The 20468-nt window shown below is 45.1% G+C and overlaps 7 protein-coding genes across 7 annotated transcripts; 5 read left to right on the top strand and 2 right to left on the bottom strand. All coding sequences in view use genetic code 12, as the record gives it.

Annotated features, from left to right (window-relative positions):
• Positions 1–1254: 1254 nt before the first annotated feature.
• Positions 1255–6384, top strand: ARG83 (Putative transcription factor; the record flags this gene model as incomplete). Its single annotated transcript, XM_006684165.2, has 2 exons — positions 1255–3497; positions 4869–6384. 2 exons carry the CDS (start codon positions 1255–1257, stop codon positions 6382–6384), a joined length of 3759 nt encoding a protein of 1252 aa, XP_006684228.2.
• An 85-nt stretch (positions 6385–6469) lies between these two features.
• On the bottom strand, positions 6470–11236 carry TMN2 (Transmembrane 9 superfamily member 2; the record flags this gene model as incomplete). Its single annotated transcript, XM_006684167.2, has 5 exons — positions 6470–8334; positions 8816–8922; positions 8976–9025; positions 9087–9648; positions 9858–11236. The coding sequence occupies 5 exons, from the start codon at positions 11234–11236 to the stop codon at positions 6470–6472; spliced, it is 3963 nt and encodes a 1320-aa protein (XP_006684230.2).
• A 1444-nt stretch (positions 11237–12680) lies between these two features.
• On the top strand, positions 12681–13856 carry SEN2 (tRNA splicing endonuclease subunit sen2; the record flags this gene model as incomplete). Its single annotated transcript, XM_006684171.2, has 1 exon — positions 12681–13856. The coding sequence occupies one exon, from the start codon at positions 12681–12683 to the stop codon at positions 13854–13856; it is 1176 nt and encodes a 391-aa protein (XP_006684234.1).
• A 152-nt stretch (positions 13857–14008) lies between these two features.
• PSN45_003565 (uncharacterized protein) lies at positions 14009–15961 on the top strand (the record flags this gene model as incomplete). Its single annotated transcript, XM_066158106.1, has 1 exon — positions 14009–15961. The coding sequence occupies one exon, from the start codon at positions 14009–14011 to the stop codon at positions 15959–15961; it is 1953 nt and encodes a 650-aa protein (XP_066014203.1).
• Positions 15962–16410: 449 nt separating this feature from the next.
• Positions 16411–17718, top strand: FMO1_1 (monooxygenase; the record flags this gene model as incomplete). Its single annotated transcript, XM_006684172.2, has 1 exon — positions 16411–17718. The coding sequence occupies one exon, from the start codon at positions 16411–16413 to the stop codon at positions 17716–17718; it is 1308 nt and encodes a 435-aa protein (XP_006684235.2).
• A 316-nt stretch (positions 17719–18034) lies between these two features.
• TDH1_1 (Glyceraldehyde-3-phosphate dehydrogenase) lies at positions 18035–19030 on the top strand (the record flags this gene model as incomplete). The annotated part of the gene is made up of 1 exon (XM_006684630.1): positions 18035–19030. The coding sequence occupies one exon, from the start codon at positions 18035–18037 to the stop codon at positions 19028–19030; it is 996 nt and encodes a 331-aa protein (XP_006684693.1).
• A 151-nt stretch (positions 19031–19181) lies between these two features.
• YIM1 (zinc ion binding) lies at positions 19182–20282 on the bottom strand (the record flags this gene model as incomplete). The annotated part of the gene is made up of 1 exon (XM_006684631.1): positions 19182–20282. The coding sequence occupies one exon, from the start codon at positions 20280–20282 to the stop codon at positions 19182–19184; it is 1101 nt and encodes a 366-aa protein (XP_006684694.1).
• Between the last annotated feature and the right edge of the window lie 186 nt (positions 20283–20468).

The following is a 20468-nucleotide window of genomic DNA, read 5'->3' as shown; positions in this document are numbered from 1 at the left end:
CAGTTTTTCAAATAGTGGAAAGTCCTGCCACTAAAACCGGTGCAAGCCCCGGTGTAACCGATGATGATTCTGGTGTTCCATTGAACCTACAGTACTCTGTCTACAACGACTCTAATGTTTTGTCCGGCTTACTGGCAGTTGTTGTCCGATTTAGCCCTATCTTGTTCGGCACCAATAGCCCTGACAGTTCTAAAATTGGAGCAATAAAATAGACTTTAACATTTGCGTCAATGAGCGCACGGTTTAAAAATAGCGATCGCTTATTGTCCAAGGGTTTCGGTCGGCGGTAGATAACGACTGGACAGTAAATGCGCCGTGAGCATGAAGGTTTGCCTAGAAAATATTAGAAGATTGCAAATTGACTAGCATCAGATGGTAAAGGCTACAAGCGGAAACGCATCAGCACACCAGAGAAACTGTAGGCGGACATAGTGATACTTAAACGATATTGTCTTTTGTCCATGCAGAACTCGATGCAAGACGTGTGGCTTAAATGTGTCATTACACTGTGGAGAGATGAATATTGTCAACCACATGTATGTGCTTTATACTTTCGCAGCCCTTTGACAGCACGGGTACAATTTAGACCCGACTTCTTTACGAAAAACATCCCATTTTTTATCTGTATGCAAGGAGAAGCACCTTCATAGGAGCTGTGTACTAGTTGGCTAGGACAAGGCCGAGGTTCTTGTAAAACCCATGTTTCCACGCATATTTGATAGAATTCTCAATTCATCGTCCCGGATATGCTTTGCAACCTTAAACAGAAAGTAAATTCTCAAAATATATTGCCCCACTATTTCCTCTACTCCTTTGGGAGGCGCCAGCGGCTGATCCAAATGTGGCACATGCTATTAGAGTCTGTTGCACCTTAGAGAATCCACTTTCAAATCAACCAGCACTGCTTAACCAGGCAAACTTACCCAAAATTTCACCTTGCAAGTTCTAACAGAAAGAAATGCGTTATATATTAGAGCACTAATTTCTCTCTTTTGCTAATGCTGTTCAGATCGAGTGAATCACAATTTGAAAGTTTTGAATCATGATTGGAAGCCATAAGATCTACAGGGAAATCAAGCTGTTCTAGTCGATCAGCTGGTTGAGTTAAAGTTCTTAGTCGTTGGCTTCACCCAGGTCAGATCCGATCGTTCGAATCCCTTCAAACACCGTGGTCAGTATATAGATTAGGGTTTTTGAATATTGCCTGCACCCACGCATTTCGCTCGCTTCGCACTTCTCACCGAACCCCTATCAATGCCAGGTCGAAGAACGTTCAATGGATGCTGGACGTGCCGGTCGCGCAAAGTCAAGTGTGACGGACAACGAGAATCATGTGCTCGTTGCGAGAAAGCTGGATTGACCTGTAAGGGCTATGATATCAAGCTTTCATACTACCAGTCGCTTACGGTTTCCAGAGACGGTCAGCTCATAGATAGCACCAAAACACCATCTGGAAAACCCGAAAAACATACGAGACGGAAGATGCTGTTGGTTCAGTATCCGCCCGAGCTGCAGTACCAAACGTTTGCCGCCTTGAACGGCAGTATAGATCGTCTTGACACTGCCGTGGCATCTGGTGCACCTTCATATGACATAGGGCCATTTCGCGTATACGCTTCCACGGTTCAATTGCCTATGGCTCTGCTACCGCGGGTGCAAACGGCACCGGCAAAACGCCGCCCCCTGGAGCCAGTACATTCCCAGCAGCTGTCGGTGTACCGACTCCAGGACCTTTTGAATGGAGAAGCTGGTAGAGAAGAACTTGGAGGACGCGAGCCTCCGCTAGAGTCGGACTCCTACGATGCCAACGACGCGGCCGAAGCACCCGTGTACGGGGCGGCCGAGCTTGTGGCACCACTGCTCATGCCGCTCGCACGGCTCTCGATCCATGCCATCAAAGGCCCCGACTATCACATTAACGACCAGAATATTCACCATATTACATACCCGACGTTTTTCCCCAACATCGATTCCGACGACTGGGTGCCTGGGGTGCTGGAGATGGAAAAGCTTGTACGGCGTGGCACCGGCCTCACGCTAGCACCGCTCTACGTCGAGCTTCTTCGGGAGTTCTCAAGTATCAGTGCGATCTTCCTAAAGGTAAAATTTGCAGCCACTGAAAACCACCCAGATTTTTGGACACTCTATGTCAAGCCGCTTGTGGATAGTGTAGTACTATCGGAAATTGCCTCCAGGGATGCGGAAATCACGGATGTGTCTGTGGACGAAGTGGGGCTGGCCGGCGATAAAACTAGACGGTGGACTCGGCACCTCCAGCAGGCGATCCATGGTTTGGTGCTCAGCGTGGCGGCGTTCCGCCACAGCACAGCCGCCAAGTTTCGGATCAGACACAACACCGATATTCCTGGAGATATAGCTCTTTCCATCTGTCTACGGAAACGTGCACTCAACATGCTCAACTTCCACTTGGATGAGTACGACGACATCCATGAAGCAATCCCCCCTTTCTGCCATCTCAAGTACGATACCCAGTTGCTCTTGGCGATCGTTTTGCAGCTTGAAATCGACACTTACTATAACGTATTTGAGAACCTTGAACTTCTCTTTAGTATTGGAGAACTTGTGGCACAAGGCCCGTTGAAGAAGTGCGGCAACGATGTGTCTATATGCCTTGTCACCATGTTCGAGGTGATGACAACGATGTACAAGCTGACGCAACGGATAAATGTGTATAACTATCAGATGAGTGAGAGCGACATGGACCGGTACGATGACTTGCACGACTCGTACGACTTGGTGCGGGCGCTAGGGGCCAGCCGTGCAAGCACCGAACCAGAGCCGGATGACCACGATGAGCCAGCAATTGTGGGACCAACATCGTCTACACAGCCGCTCGTGGACCATACTGACTACAACGACTATACGGCCGACGTGGGTGTTGACCCGCTTGCCACGACCCTTACACCGGCCCAGGCGGTCTACGCGGCGTACGGAGTCCCCCAGTCTCTTTGTGTGCTTCTCGATCATATTGTCACTCTTGCCAACCACAAGCGAGTGTTCTACAGCGAGAAACGGTACCCCCGAAACTTTCCTAAAATTTGCAGCGAGTTTGAAGAAAAACTCGAGAGATGGCACGTCCAGTGGGACCTCCGCAACAGCACCGGGAAGTTCAAAAGCCGAGCTCATCAGGCCGTATGGTGGTATATTCAAGCGGTGCACGCAGCCATCAAAATCTATTTTCGGCGGCTCATCAAGTCGCAAGCGAGCGCCGCACACGTGACGGAGATCCTGCGAGCGGTCCAGGAGATGCAACAGGACGGGGCTATCAGACTCCGACTTCCATTCTGGGTGGGGCTTATGTGTGCCAACGAGACCAACTATGAAACCTCTAAGGCAGTAATTGCCGCTTGTTTTGGAGAAGATCTTACCTATTGGCGGGCCCAGCAGGTGATCATCGAGATGGACAAGCGGCGTGCGCACGACCCAATCATCTGGATGGAGTTAGTGCGCGAGTGGGACATTGCATTATTTTTAGGGTGAGACCCAAACGGGAGCCCGCCACAGCCAGTTACAGCGATATTTTTACCGGTGTTATCCCAAGCGATATATTTAGCGATTCGCGGGTGGCGATGGGGCTCACGTGACAATACCTCCCAACTAGTTGCGCCACGTACGAATATCACATTCACCTACCCCTCTCACCCCTACTGTAGCAGTTCTCCGGTTGGTACCGGGACCGTTGCCTCAGTAACCTTGAATTTTTCCGGCACCGAGGGCTTCTTCTCGCGAAAATGGGCAATTGGCAAATATGGATCTGTGCACCAACCGCCGCGAACCCGCACTAATCCGATCATGGGGGTACAAGTCCCCCACCAGCCCGCGCACAATCCCATCTTCCCCAGTGTGGAGTTCCCCCAAAAGTTTTTCCGTGGCCCTGTTGTTGGATTCCCCAGAAACCTGGAAAAATCCTCAAAAACTTTTACCACCTTTTCTTCTTACCCCATCGGTACCTACCCCTAATTTATTTGTGAATTGCCCATGACGCTGCAGGTTGCGCTCAAACTGGAGCGCATACTGGAGCCCCAAGCAGACTCCAAAATTAAGCTCCTGCCTTCTTCTTCCGAACACCTACCACCACGAACCACTGACGATTCGCCATATCCAGCCCCATCCCTGAACACCCATGGCGCCGATGCCACCGCTGACGCAACCGCCGACGCCAACGGCTCGCCCGACTTCCCTCCCGGCTCGCCCAAGCCATTTGTGCATGTCACCGGGAATCAACTGCGCAAACGGTCAAAAGTCTCAAGAGCCTGTGACGCCTGCCGTCGTAAGAAGATCAAGTGTAATGCCCAATACTCAACCCTGCTTCAAAAAGTGACCCAAATATGTACAAACTGCTCGAAAAACCAGGATGAGTGTACGTTTTCACGGGTGCCACTAAAACGAGGTCCCTCGAAGGGATACATTCGAGACTTGGAAGAGCGAGCGGAAACAAAGCTCACGCGGAACCGCATAGTGCTCCCGCCCTTAGGGCTGGCGAATAGCGGTGCTGCCCTCCCCACCGTGAACACGCCGCTCTCGCACTCGCCTCTCTCCAGCACACCGCCCCAGGGCCTCGCCCTGGGCCCCTTCTGGAAGGTGCCCTACGAAATGCCCCAGGGAACTGGCCACCACCAGAATCTCCTGCTGCTGCTGTCGCGCCGGGGCTCTGTTGACCTGGCGGCACTGCTGCTCTCGCTGGTGCTGGGCTCCGGCCAGCGCTCGCGCCTCCCTAGCATTAATGCCACCGACGCTCTGATGGTACTGGACCTGGACGACGACTTCTACTCGGCCCTGTCGTACCGCCACCTGCGCCGCTCCTCGGCCCTGTTGTCGCCCCGCAACTCGGTCCTGAGTCTTCTGAGCTTAAACGGTCGTATCCTCAAGGTCAACTTGGCCAATGGCACCAATTCGCCCACCGCGTCGCTCCCACCCGTCCAACAGTTCCATGCCCGTTCTAATTCTCACCCCATTATGCCTCCATTGAATTCACCCTACACACCACCGCTGCCGGCCCGCACTGTCCCCGCAGGGCTTGACCAAGATATCAAGACCTACTACGCCAAATTCCATCCCCCATTCCCTATTTTACCATTTAACGAGACCTATATACTTCAGGTGGTCGAGTCTTATGCTGTGAACGTCAAACAAGACGACCCCGTAATCAGTCTTTTCGCCCAGGCCATTCATCAACTCATCAATTATCAGTTTGTGTCCATCAATGATACAATCAACCTTGTGTATAAGATATCATCAATTTACCCGTTCAGCAATTTTGGCATTCAACTCCATGACAATGTGCTTGTGTTATTCTTCTCCCTGCTTATTTTGGTGAATTACCTGGTGCTCCTTTCGGGGAATATCTATTCTCTTAGTTTGCTGATGACCCTCTCGGTGTTCAACGACTTCAAGATCCTTGAGAATTTCAACGACTTGGTGGCCACCACCTCCATTAATTCTTTTGATCCTGGGGCAGTCGATAATATCAAACTTTACTTGCCAAAGTTGTATTTGTGTCTCGTGGTAATGGACCAATTCTATGCCCTCAGCTTTGGAATCAAAACCCTTGTACCTCCACAGAATTACGGTCCATTAGTGTCTAACCTTTCGCTTTTGATTCCGGCCGATGTCTCCAATCGACCACTCTTTCAGCTGGTGGACCTCATGGCGGACTTACTTGAGAACCGTGATAAAATCATCTTCAAGACCGGTAAAGACTTTAAGTTATCTTCGGATATTTGGGGTCGTTTTAACGAAGCTTTCAACTTTAACTACCATCTGAATTACCATACGTTGTTTTTGAAACTCGTTAAATCAAAATATGAACTGATAAATTTCCTTATTGAGATCGCAACCCTTTTCAGGTCAGATTCGTTCGTTTCAAGCTCATCTTCAAACGAAGAATGTCAAGAGGTTTTGAATGATCACATTCTTAAACTTGTGCGGTTAATTAAAACATTGACCACCAATTTGACCTCTATCACCGATTTCATCAATAAAAGCATTAACAAATTTGAGTTGGTCCAACCGGTCTTGAACATCTCCATTAATCAAATTTTCAAGTTGATTAAGTTGTGCAAATTGGTTATTGATTCTTTGGTTCAACTGGTCCTGGGAGATCTTTACCATCGAATCTATAAGATCAATAGCGATTTACTCAGCTGTTTCAACAACTTAAATGTCATCTTGAGCCTAAACATGAACGTGCTCTCCACCAGTTCGCTTAATTTGATTAAGAACAAGGTGTCAGGCTTCGCTATGAACTTCAACTTTCCAACTTTAGCACCTAATAGTTCCAATAACTTGATGGGCTGGAAATATGATCTTTTTTCATCAATTTTACCATTTGTTGAACGTGAAGACGTTGACGGATGGCTCTAATCAATAGCATTTGCTTTGATACGCATGTGTATACTACAAATAGAATCTACTTAAAGGAGGGATAAATGTACAATTAGACTATTAATTAGTCAATCTTGATTTGGGAATAAATCCTTCTGATAAATACAAAACACGAGACAAATCCCACTGCTCCACAACAAAGGAAAACTAACAATGAGATAACCAAAGAGTAGCCAAAGTATAACACGATAGATGTGAAATTACCCAAATTTTGCCCTGTAACCAAGAATAAGGAATGCAACAACACATAAACGGCACATCCCCCACCAATAAACATCGACTTCCAATGCCATTGGTAATTTTCTGAACACAACAAGTAGTAGATCATCAATACCGAGATTAATGATGTGGTCATAATCATTAACACGAAACAGAAGAATAAGAACCCAAACATATAGAAGATTCTGTTGAACCAAATGGAAGTATAGATGAAGTACATTTCAACCGCAATCGATCCAAAGGGGAAAATACCACTAATCAACATGATAGGGATTTGTTTCAAATACCATGGTTGAGGAGGAATTTGTCTTGGGATTTGGTTGGTTTTAACGGGAATCGTAACCATTGGTCTCTTGTAAGAAAGTAAAGATCCCACCACTGCCAAAGGAATAGATATAACAAACCAAATGACCACAATTGCCAACATCGTGCCAATTGGAATAGCTCCAGATGAGTTCACGAAAACAAGGAAGAAGTTAAGCAAAACGAACAACAGGAATAATGAGCCAGGCACCAAAAGTGGGTTAAGGAGAATGTTCATCTTCCATTCTTCGCCTCCAAAGAATCTGTACAAGTAACTCAGGACGAATGATGACACTGCACTGAAAAAAATGTACAAGATAAACATAAAGGTAGACAAGCTACCTCTATTGGAGGGGGACAATACACCAAACAATGCAAACACAATGGTGACTAAAGTCATAAGGAAGATTTGGATACCTGAACCCACAAGCACGGAGAAGATAAGCTTGTAACGAGGAGGACGGAAAACGTCACCATGGACTAATTTCCAACCACTTTCGTCGCTGATTTCATTGTCCAAGTTGACTTCGTTGTATTTCATAATATCATTCTTCAAAGTCCTCAACAAAATGTTGGCCATAGCAATGCCCAATACCACAACAATCAATGAGAAGTTCACGAGGGAAAACCATTGGATCTTTGGGTCATAAACGTGTAAATATTTATCCCATCTAGTAGCCCAAGCTTTATCGCTTGCCACAAATTTGACATCATAAGTGAAGTCAAGTTGAGTTTCTTCCCCTTTCTTCAATGTGATAGGTGGTAAATCCAAAGAACAGTAAGTATCAGCATCACTGGCACCATCGACGTTTCTTCTATCCAAAGACAGAGGAGAAACGGTGAAACCAACCACTCTATACGTGTGTTCATCCCGTTTATGGTACTCTAATTGAATCGAGAAATGGTTATAGAAATGAGCGAAGCTTGATTGATCCACCTCACCAATACTGAATCCTAAACCATAATAATTGGTCTTGGTTCGAGATTCTTGAACAAGATGAGCAGCTGGTAGCCCATCGATGATCCAATTGTGAGAGTAGCCAGCACGGATGTTTCTGTTAACAAAAAGAGAATCTTCCTTCGAATAGGTGCTTCGACAAAGACGCTGACACTGCTTATCTTCAAGCATTTTGATCTCGAATGGTGAGTTGAATATTCTGTCCCCAAATATAATTGAGCCTAAGCTTTCCAGTTGCTTTTGCGGTCCATTGGCGGGAGGACAGAAGTGAAACTTTGGATAGTAGTAATCATACGAATAAACGTACGTTTTCGAGTCCTGAGACATGTGGTGCATGGAAGGTGTCAAGTGGTTAACAAGGAGAGGAATTGATTCACCCTTCTTGTAATCAGTGGGGGCAACACCAGGGAGGTAGAATCCACTTACCACTGCCATAAGCTGAACCACAGCTAATATCAGCCAGAGATTTAGCTTTGGAATCATATTATTAATGTGAATTCAGGTTCAGTTAGAAGTTTTTTTTTCTGACTATTTGTCCTTAGCAATCGCGTTCCGAATATTTTTAGGAGTTTCATAACCTACACAGCCATTGGCGGACGAATCTCAAACTTTTCAGTTTGTCACTAACTATGTGAACCGGGGAAGATTGTTGATGTGGATGTTGAAATGGCCCAGTGTCGTTGTTTAAGCCATGTGCCTTCCACTTTGGTTCACCTGGTTTTGGTATTGCTGCAAATTCGTCTAAACTCCTTTTGTGTTTTATTGTCGGCAGTACCTTGAAATTGACAGGAACAGCGCATTGAGTTATGTATTCGCAGCCAACAATTGAGTGGCTTGTCCATTCTCATTCTCTTCTACTAACACTTCCCCTTCAAGTTCATCAAAGGCTTTGACACCACTTCCCCCTTCCGAGTTACTTTACGCTTCTACGTTTTTTCGCTGCCTCTTTCAAGGCATCCAGTTTTGCCTTGTCTGTGACTTGTTTGATCTTTGCGAGTTTGGCCTTGATTGAACTCTGATTTTTCATGTATTTCGGCCTACTTTTGGAGAAGTCACACTTAAGCCCCAATCTCTTACACTGGTCACACACCGGCTTGTCTTGGGGGCATGCTTTGTGGCGAATTCGACACGTCCAGCACCCTTGTTTAGATCTAGTATTGGTAATTTTCCTAGGTTTGGTGTTTCTGGCATTGGAACTAACAGGAATCATTGCACCACGGGTCGTGTATGGTAACTTCTGGTTGGGGAGAGCACCTTCATCTCTTCTTATTTCCTGGGTGAACTGATCATCTGATTGTGAAGACGAACGGAGCTTGAGGGTGCTCTCACTGGTGTCGGCCTCAAGTGGAACAGCTTCCAGAGTTGGCCCAGGCAGCAGCTTGTTGGGTGAACTAAGAAACATTTCAGGAATACTTCCCATATCCTGGTAGTTCTCTACTCTGGGAGGTGATGAAGACAGAAGGGAAAGTAATGCAGATGAAACCGTGAGCACATCCCAGTTTTCACTAAAAGTGGCACAAGGTAATAATGTTGCACTATGGAATTCCCTCGAAGTATGCGTACGAACTGCAGGGACAATACACTGTGTACTGAATGAATCTGGATGTATTGAGGGAGTATATTCAGCATTGTTGTCAAATTGTTGTGGTAACTCACCAAGTTCAAAAGGGAACATATCACCATCACTAGAAGTGATTTTGTCGCTGTCCAAAAGGTGAATTGGGGACTGGAGGCATGGAGACTCTTCCTGATGGAATTGGGATCTTGGTCCATCTAACAATTCTTGAGCTTTATTCAGTTTCATAGATGAGACTGAGACTTATCGTTTTTTGGTTGCAAAATATTACAGTGAGTACAAAGAGATAAAGTGCGAGAAACATTTAAGGGAGTCGTTATTCATTTCTATGTGCTTCATTGAGACGTATGGGCCGATGTATACCGAAGTATCCAACTTAGATTGGTGAGCATGAACTTGCAACCATCTGTCCATTCGCTGTTGGAGGTAACCCGGATACTCTTCCCACCAATTGTATCTCTTCTGTGAGATATCAGGTATGGTAATTCGAGTTCTGGATCGAGTTTCTTGAGTGTCTGGTGTATCTGCTCCAAAACCTCCAAGAGAGCTATCATCAGTACGTCAAACTTGTTAAAGTTGAAGAGCTTTCCTAGCGAAAACTCATTGGAGGAGTAAAGATTAAGGGTGGATTTGCGGACAGTCTGGTCTTCTTCATCCACTAATTTGATGATCTGACTCTGGCTTCCCATGGGGACCAACTTGTAACCACGTAAATGGAGTTTTAACCGCTTAACCAAAAACACCATCAATAACATGACTTGTCCCAAGGCAGTATTGATTTCACTCCAGGGGACTCTGTATCCTAAACGGAACCCATTGATAGTGCCAAACTGGTTACTGGCATCACAGGAAATATCAAAGAACTGACTATATATGTTCAACTTTCGCAAGCGGTCCAAGTGATCGAGGTGGTGTTGGTACTGGGCTTTTGCTTGACCAAGTCTTGCTGTGCTGGCATTCAACTCGAGAGAAAGACCGTTGCGAGTAGCCAAGATTTCGTTCAATTCGCCGGATTGAAGAGCATCGAACTCTTTTTGTAGCTGACGGAGCTGCTCGTCGAGCTTGGTCTTGGTGTGCTCAAGTTGCTGTAGTTCGGCTATCTTCGTTGATTCCTGTGCCTCAAGTTTACTATACTCTTCAATGGCTTGTGCGAGCTTTGGGTCTATATCAGCACCTTCAACGAGCTCGCCCTGGTCCCTTAGTTTCTTGAGAAAACTTAGATAATACTCCTTCTCCTTTTGGTTCTGATCAAACTTGTGCTTGTAGTTCTCAATCACTAGTGCCAGGCACTCTTGACAAAGAGGGTGGTCCACCTCGGTGCTGGTCGAAAGGAGCTCAAACACTTTGGCGAGAAGCCGAAGGCGTGAAGAAATGGGACCGTCGGCGTGATCCTCTTCGTGGTGATTGGAACTCAACTCATCATCTTCATTGTGTTCGTTATCACTGTTCTCACTCAACATCACAAACGAGTTCAGTGTAAGCGATGTCGACACCGATGTGAGCTTATCGTGAGAAGCTGATTCGTTCCGTTCGATCACCGGAACCGTCTTGTTTGGACTGAGCTTATTGTAGAACTGTAACTTTTCACTAGAGATGAATTGTGTAGGGTCCAAGTCGTCTGCGTCGTCAAGAACTTGGGAGTGTCGCGTGTAGTGGTTCAATTGGGGGTTTCCTTTGTCTCGGAGAAGATTCACTTGAACAGTGTTGAGAGATAAAAGAGACTCGTGGAGACGAAGACGATTGTTGCATCGCTGGCAGTAGAATGTCTCTGACATGATATTGTGGAAACTGTATTCGATAATGCGAAAGTTTATCGCGATCATCTTTTTTCGAGCACTTGATTTTTTGCAACGACTAAACGCAATGTCCCAACACAACCACCAAACATACTACCGCCACGGTTTTGACAAAAGTGTTTCCAACACCCACGCCTGGAGTACCACTGCTTCCTGCTGTGCTTATATGCTTCCAATTCTTCAGCCTACTGACAAAGTTCTTGATGTGGGGTGCGGTCCGGGTTCTATAAGTTGTGATCTTGCAAAGTATGTACTGAAGGCACAATTGTGGGTGTGGAACCAACTCAGGAACTTCTAGATGCTGGAAGGGAACTAGCTAACTCCAAAAATTTGAAAAATGTCTCGTTCCGGCTTGGACTGGCTTATGAACTCCCGTTTTAAGATGGAGCTTTCGACATAGCTCACGCCCACCTGGTGCTAGTGCACTTAGATGATCCATTGATAGCATTGAAAGAAATGCGACGTGTTACCCGGGTGGGGGACATGTTTGTGTTCGAGATGCTGACCTTGAGATGACGGTGGTATATCCTCAAAGCTACGAAGATAGTATTAGGTACCACATTCTTCACACTGTGTACACACAGCTGACACAGCCCCAAGCTGGGCGAAAGCTCAAGGAGTTAGCATTGTCAGCGGGTTTTTCTTCGGATCAGATTCTGGTTACGATGGGAAATTGGTGCTGGAGCAGTCTGGAAGATAGGCATACTTTTGGAGAGATCTTCAGTTCCAGAGCACAAAATAGTACTAACCCTGTGATTTTGGGTGATTCAGACACCGATGCTGCCAAGAGGAAGCAGATAGTCGAAGGCTGGCACCTGTGGCTGGAGTATGATGCCGGCTTCTTGGTTCTTTTTCACGGGGAGATCGTGTGCAAGAAGGAGTCGAAATAAACAAATATGTAAACATAGTATGTTTTGAACATAAAAACACTATATTGCTTCAGCAAAATACACGTATTTACTCAATAGAGTCATATCTAAATCTTTACATAAATTTATGGATGCAACTTTTGGAGTATTGCAAAGATCGCAGTTTTTACTTTTGAACTTCAGTACCACATAAGAGATACAATTTATTCTATCTCTGAAAATGCCTGGAACATAACAGTTAATCACCACCATTTGTCACACGGCCATGTTCTCAAGGTGTCAATACGAAATACCTTATCTTCTCCACCACTAGGCATTTTACCCGGACGGGCATCTCTATATCGCATCAATTTTTTCCGCAAAAACTTTTCTTCTTTCAACAACCTCCAAAAGTATGTTCAAATGATTTAACGCCTTTTTCCTGATGATAACCATAATGTGTCTTGAAGACTCTGTCTGTGTAAGCACTCAATAGACTACAACGGTATCTGAAAAACAATCAGCGTTTTGATGCAAAATTCATTCCATTAGTTACTAACAAACCCAAGTTTTGGATGGCGAAAAGACGGTACAACAAAAAAAAGTATGAGGGTCCGCTTCCAGTAACATTGTCGTCGACAGTATATGGGCCGCTACCAGAGGTGTACCCTCACAATCCGCTTTCATGGGCGTATTTTGCATACAAATACCTTGTTCTACTCACAAAGCCTGTTCCACAAGGGTGCATCGACAACATTGTTGTGAACTGTGAGCATACTGACGCTGGCGCCGTTTTCACAGTGAACGATTTGTCTGAAATGACAAGACTTTGGGACCATGGATGTTACGGTAAGGGTATCTTTTCTCGGTCAGACCCTACGTGGTACTCCAGGACTACTAGAAGACTTCATTTGAACCATCTGTCAAGTGAGCCAGCTGAGTTGTCTAACGAAGACATCACACGGTTTCGAAGGGAGGAACGGAGTCGGTTTAAGGCCGAAAGAACTCGAGAGCAACAGCTCAAGACAAAACGCCGACATACACCTCTTTCTACTGAAGAAAAGCAGGAATTACAGGAAGTTGAGTCTGTTCTTCTCGCGTTTCGTCGCTCAAATCGGTTGAAGGTGCAAAAAGAACAGCTGCAACCCATCTTATGGGGCGATATGAGGGATGAAGACCAGCTTAACGTTGACAAGGAAACGATGGAATTGGTCAATATCGAAGCTTTACAGCTTCAGCCTGTCGAATTGTTTTTCTTGAAATACGGTTTAGACGTGGTGGATGTGATTTCAAGCCAGGACGCGAGTGCACTTTCTACACGAGAAGTATTTTTCGCCTGCTGTGGAACTCGTACGCCGATTCCCAGCACCAGCTTTATTGTACAGTACGTGGTATACCACTACTACCGGTCGCTCGGTTGGTCTGTTCGACTGGGTATTAAGTTTGGATGTGACTTCATTTTGTATAAGCGAGGCCCACAGTTCTCCCACGCCGAACATGCTGTCCTCGTTATCCCTGCCGACGGACAACATGAGAAGAGCTGGGTGGAGTTACAAACGCTCTCGAGGGTGATTGGCAGTGTCAGAAAGACCTTGGTGCTTAATTATGTAGAAATGCCTTCAGTGGCAGATTTTACGGCAGTTTTGCACCCAGACCAACTGGACGAAACCTTGTTTACAACTCTCCTTCGACTTTACCGAGTCAATGAGGTGGTATATCGCCGGTGGGTGCCCAACAAAACCCGAGACTAGCACGAGATTAGTACGATATAACGATATAATGATAATGAACGCAAACGGGATCGGTCTTGTACAAAGACTATTCTACGCGGTTGGCTGCAAAGCCCTGTCTCAAAACTGCACAATTTCGCGAAGTATCCTATTCAACAATATCAACCCCAGTCATGGACAAAGAGAAGAGAACTAGAGTTCGTGTCGCCAAGTCGTGTAGTAACTGCCGTAAGCGAAAGAACAAGTGTGATAGGAAACGGCCATGTTCAAACTGCCGGACCAAAAATACTGTACATCTGTGTCGCTACGACGATGGGGAGGATGATGGGCTTCTACAACCACTACAGTCCATAAGCGAAGTGCAAGCCAAAATCGACCAGTTAAACAACAGACTTCGACAGATGAAGAAGGAACAGTCGCAGAACTACACTGATTTGGATATCACTCCCTACGGAAAACTGATTACCGTGAGAAATGGTAGAATTGTGTCTTATGGGCCCTCATCTTTCATGTATGTGAGTCTCAACGACAGGTATAAAAGCAACATCTACCACCAGTTTGTGAAGCAAGGACTTCAGGAGTTCATGACAGAAGGAGGATCCGTGATGGGAGAGCCAAAAGCTTCTGAAAGCTTGGATATAAACCCACATACCCAGGTGGAACTACCCAAAATGCCCAGTTTGAGTACTACCCGGTACTTGATCCGCCAGTACTTCCTGGTTTGTAGCATGCTTACGCCCTTTATCGATGAAAAGACATTTTTGAAGGATATAGCGGAGATTTTCGAATTTAAACAACATATCACTATTCAGGACACTCTCGAGATCCCGTCAACCATCGCCATGATTCTTATCATGTACCGATTTGCATATTTGACAGTTCCCAAACTACAACTCCAGGAAGTGGCAGAGCTTCAAAGCATGAACGTCATTGCATATGTTCTGTTTGCCAGGTATTTGCTTCTCAACAATCCGTCCTCTGATTTCAGGAAACTCCAGGGATTGCTTCTCCTTCGGGTATACGAGCTTCACTGCCCTGAGGATAATGGCAGTAGGTCTCACCAGAATGTGACGGTAACTGTAGCGTGTCACTGTGCCAAGGTTATTGGGCTTTCGGGAGACCCAAAGCAATTAGAATTTTTGAGTGATGCAGAGGTCTACTTGTGGAGAGCCTCTTGGGTAATTTTGTTGTGTTTAGATGCACTTAATGCGTTCCAGTGGGGGGAGCCGTTGATGGTGAGTTTGAATGTTGACACCCTATTTGACTCCAAATTATCATATGAATCATGGCTTTCCATTGAAGAAGTACAAGCCCGTAACCGAATGATTATTGTCACGAGAATAACCCTTTTGCTTCGAAAAGCCACCAACTACTTGAACTCTGGCAAAGGCGTGGCCTTATCCAGATATGACCTTTTGATCGAGGACGTCGAGTTGGCATTGTCTGAACTCGACTCCATCAGTGCGGTTCTGTCGAGCCACAAGCCTGAAGACCCCTACAATCTCATGGTTCGGATGATACTATTGGAGCTTCTTTTCACAATTCCGTCGGTGGTGTATGTCCTGTACGAGGACAATAAATACCTTTACAAAACAGTTGAAGTTGGCGTTCAAATTACCAAACTCATTAAGGACTTTATGGAAGAGCCCCACCTATGGGTATCTCCTGGGTTCCACACGCTCATGCCTCAGGATATATTTAATCCCATGAAAAGAGTTATCGGCCACTTAAGTTGTGTTTATGAACGAGTTGCTGCCAATGCAGTCAGTATGGTGCAGATCGTCGAGAGTTTCAGCTCTCCACAATTGGCTAGTTTTATACGACCCCACCTTAAGGATACTGATGCTGATATTTTGCTGACGTACTATGGTGTTCTTGAAAACATGTATCGGAAAATGAACCAAGCTTCTAAAACTAATTTCCAAGGGTTTCATCTAAGTTTGGCCATTAAGACGTTTTTGGATAAGTATAAAGGACCTCCTGGTCCTAATTCGATGGAGTCAGTGCTTTCAGATATTGAAGAATTTTGGAGTAAGCACCTAAGTACGGGCTTGCAGTTTGGAGACTACTTGAAGTCTATGAATTTGAAACAAGACCCGTTTGTGAATTTTCTAAGCCAATTGTAAGTGCCTCGCATATGGATATTTAGTTTACACCATAGGAGAACTGTTAAACGACACCAGGTGGATTGAGTTTGGCGTTGCTTTCAGGCCATGCTGGTTCGTGGCCAGTGGTGCTTTCTTTTCATCTTCTTATACGTATAATATAAAGTTGGCTATTAAGTATTAGTGTTCGGTGTTAAGTGATAACAAATTTGCAGCCACAACTGAACAAAGTTCCATCTAAAAGTCAAATATTAGCCAGATTTCTTTGAGTAATCAGCACCCGATTTTTTACACAAACAAGCACCTCTCAAACATAAGCTTTCATCTAACAGATTCTGTTCTACGAGGGCCCTATGGTATAATAGGCGGAATGGTCGGGTGACATTGCACACAATTTCGCAGTGGTGCGCATACATATCACACCACCCGAATAGGAATTTTGTCTCCGACAAACTTTTCTATTACAACTAATGGCATTCAAACGAGTCTGTGTCATTGGAGCTGGCCCCAGTGGATTGGCCCTGATAAGGGCTTTGAATGGAGAGCCATTTGAGTTTGGTATCGATGTCTACGACCCCAGATCAAATGTCGGTGGGATTTGGAACTATTCTTCTAGCAAAGAAAAGTACAATGATACTAACGACCTTGAGGCCAACAAAGTGTACAACTTTTCCCCCATCTACGACAACTTAGAAACTAACCTTCCAGCCCGGTGCATGCAGTTCACCGATTTTCCATTCCCTGAAGGTAGCAAGTTTTTATTCAGAACATCTGTCATTGACTATTTGCAGAAATACGCCAAAACCATCGGTCCCTTCAATTTGCATTTGAACACCAAAGTTGTTTCTGTGGAAAAAACTAACGATTGGGCCGTCACCAGTGAAAATGTGACGACCGGAAACTTGTCAACCAAACATTATGATGCCATAGTGGTAGCAAACGGCCATTTTGAAAAGCCCATTTACCCATCCGTCAAGGGACTCGAGGAATGGCAACAAAAGGACCCCAAGTCAGTCATCCACGCCAAATTCTACAACAGTGCTAAGAAGTATGCCGACAAGACGGTGTTGGTGGTCGGGGGCTCATCTAGTGGGTGTGACATTGCCGTGCAAGTGAGCTCCACTGCTAAAAAAGTGTATGTTTCATGCGATGAAGAGTCAATTTTGAACAAGATCAGACATCCATACCTCGAAATTATTCCTAGAATCGACGAATACAACGTGAATCACCATGCAGCTACTTTTGAAGACAAAACCATAAAAATTGACCAGATCATCTTCTGCACTGGCTACTTCTATGATGTGCCATTCTTGAAGATCCCCTTGTGCGAATCACGCTACATCAAGAACTTGTACAAACACATTTTCTACGTCGAAGATCCGTCCTTGGTATTTGTGGGGTTGGGCAAAGATGTGAGTCCGTTCCCCATGGCTGAAGCACAGTCGAGTGTTTTGGCAAGGTATTTCAGTGGCCGGTTACAACTTCCTACTAGTGATGCGATGAGACAGGAGTCGAGTCAGGAGTTGGCACTAAAAGGCGCAAGACTCCATGGATTAAAACCCCCTAAAGAGCCTGAGTATGTGAATGAGCTCCATCATCTCATTGAGGAGCAGCATCTTGAGGGAGGATTCATGTTTGAGAAGTACGAAGGTGAAAAACTCGAAGCTAGGACTGCGGCTGCAGGCCTCAAATTGCAGCGACTCACCGCATATTGTGAGGAGATCGTTAGAGACAAAACTAAGAGAATACTAAGTTTACACGGAGCCGGAAAAGTATAGATATAGTAACGCAGACAGAAATCCAATTCAGGCAAGCCAGAGTCAGTTCAATAGTCATTTCCGAAGGTGTTTGTATTGATTGGATAACTCATAGGAGAGTGTTCACGTGGTGGTGCGAACACTGTCAGCGGCTCACAAAAGATTCGGACCGCCCCGCACGAGCCTTGGGGCCATCATTTGGTGCGCGTCACCCGACGTGTTGGCTGCAAATTATGGTTTGAGGATCAGTTGACGCACTTTAATTACTATATAAACATGTCCCAGTTCTTGAGATTTTTCTACATTACAACAATACAATACAAATAATTATAACAATATGAAGATCGGAATTAATGGATTCGGAAGAATTGGTAGATTGGTTTTGAGAATCGCCATCGCCAGGCCAGATATCGAAGTGGTCGCCATCAATGATCCATTTATTGCTGCTGACTATGCGGCTTACATGTTCAAATACGACTCCACCCACGGTAGGTTCAAAGGTGAAGTCACTTCTGAAGACAACACCTTGGTGATCAATGGTCACGTTATAAAGGTCTATCAAGAACGTGATCCAGTCAACATTCCATGGGGAAAAGACAAAGTTGAGTATGTGATTGACTCTACCGGTGTTTTCACCAAGTTGGCAGGCGCCCAAAAACATCTTGATGCTGGTGCCAAAAAGGTTCTTATCACCGCTCCTTCTGCTGATGCGCCAATGTTCGTTGTGGGTGTCAATGAAGACAAGTACACACCAGATCTTAACATTATCTCGAATGCCTCGTGTACGACCAACTGCTTGGCCCCATTGGCCAAGGTCATCAACGACAAGTTTGGAATCAAGGACGGTTTAATGACCACCATTCATTCCATTACTGCCACCCAGAAAACTGTTGATGGGCCCTCGCACAAGGATTGGAGAGGAGGAAGAACTGCTTCTGGTAACATCATTCCTTCGTCCACTGGTGCTGCAAAAGCCGTTGGTAAGGTCATTCCAGAATTGAACGGAAAATTGACTGGTTTATCCATGAGAGTTCCAACCACTGATGTTTCTGTTGTTGACTTGACTGTTAACTTGGCTACCACCACCACTTACGAAGAAATATGTGCCACCGTCAAAGCTGCTGCTGAAGGTCCATTGAAGGGTGTTTTGGGATACACTGAAGAGTCTGTCGTGTCGTCTGATTTCGTCACCTCCCATGAATCTTCTGTCTTTGACGCTAAGGCCGGGATTATGTTGACCCCCACCTTTGTCAAGTTGATTGCCTGGTACGATAACGAGTACGGTTACTCCACCAGAGTCGTCGACTTGTTGGAATATGTTGCCAAACAGTAAGTAGTATATACAAATATATGAAAGGGTTGAAGGAATATTAATCTCGTAGTTTTGATTCTCATTGAGATTGGTTGCAAAAATTTCCTGCTTTAAAATACTTTATGTTCATACTATGAATCTAACTCTGAATTCATCTCAGATCTTGGGCATCTCAGCTCTTCACAATCTCCACCACGATCTTACCATTGTTTTTTCCTTCAACTAAGTACTCGTATGCCTTCTGGTAATCGTCAAAACTAAACACAGTGTCGATATGAGGTTTTATCTTCCCCAGCTCAAAGTACTCTTTGACATCTTCGTACCCAAGGCCCGGTTTCACCACGCAATAGACAATCTTAATTTTAAGAAGCCCTACTGCAGAAAGCAAGACCTTTTTCAAAAACGGAAACGTAAACATTCCCATTAAACTAGCATTGGCCAAATCCAACTTTTTACCTCCACCACAACTGGCATACACACCATCTTCTTTAAGAAAAAAAGTTACGTGATATAAAAGCTTGTCGTTACCACGACAGTCAAAATAAACATCAAACAAACGGTCCTTACACTCATCCAAGACTTCATTCACAATTGAGTTGGTTTGGGTATAGTCGATAATCTTGTGAGCACCCAACTCCTTTATTAAAGGTGCAGACCGTCCCGAACAAATTGCAACCACCTCAGTGGCTCGGGGGTCTAACTTTAAAAGACTTATAAGGTACTTTCCAACAGAGGTTGACGCCCCGTTCACCAATACTTTAGTGCTTTCATTGAATACTGCTGTTTTCTTCAACAAAACAGCAGTTGAGTAAACCATTCCAAAGGAACCGGCCTCAGCCATCGTTAAATTCTCTGGTTTCTTCAACATCCCCCAGCCCTTGGGGTAGTGACTTCCTTCGAACATCACATACTCAGTCAAAGTGTTGGTGTATGCTGTTTGTGATGTTTGTCCACAGACCTCGTCACCAATTCGCAAGCCCAATTTCTCAGCAGCTTTATCACCAATATCCACTACAACTCCAGAATAGTCGTTACAAAGTCCAAAGTTTCCACGTAAATAGTTTACCCATGGACTGACAATACCTTTTAAAAGTATGTCAATGGGATTGAAACTGGCATAGTGGATCTTAACAAGGACATCATCTTGTCCAGCTCCATAAGTGCCATCGAGTTTCTTGGTGAGATTGATGGGCTTTGGAATTAGCTCCAATTGAGTGGTTTTGTAGTTTTGGTAAACCGGACTTGTAGATTCCAAGATCGGAGAGTTAAACATCGAAATACTTTGAAGCTGGAAAGTGAAGCTTGATGTTGGAAAATGTAGCAGATATGAAAAGTTTTGTACTCCTCAATATCTCACTAACGCACTTATCGGTCATTTGCAACAGTTAGTAATCGGCCGTTTTATCAAATACAAATTAATATGAGCTCAAGTTACCAGATAATCACGGACACTGACTTG

This window comes from Yamadazyma tenuis, chromosome 4 (genome assembly GCF_029203305.1).
Source record: "Yamadazyma tenuis chromosome 4, complete sequence".
Lineage (NCBI taxonomy): Eukaryota > Fungi > Ascomycota > Pichiomycetes > Serinales > Debaryomycetaceae > Yamadazyma > Yamadazyma tenuis.
This window is presented reverse-complemented; position numbering and strand designations above follow the sequence as displayed.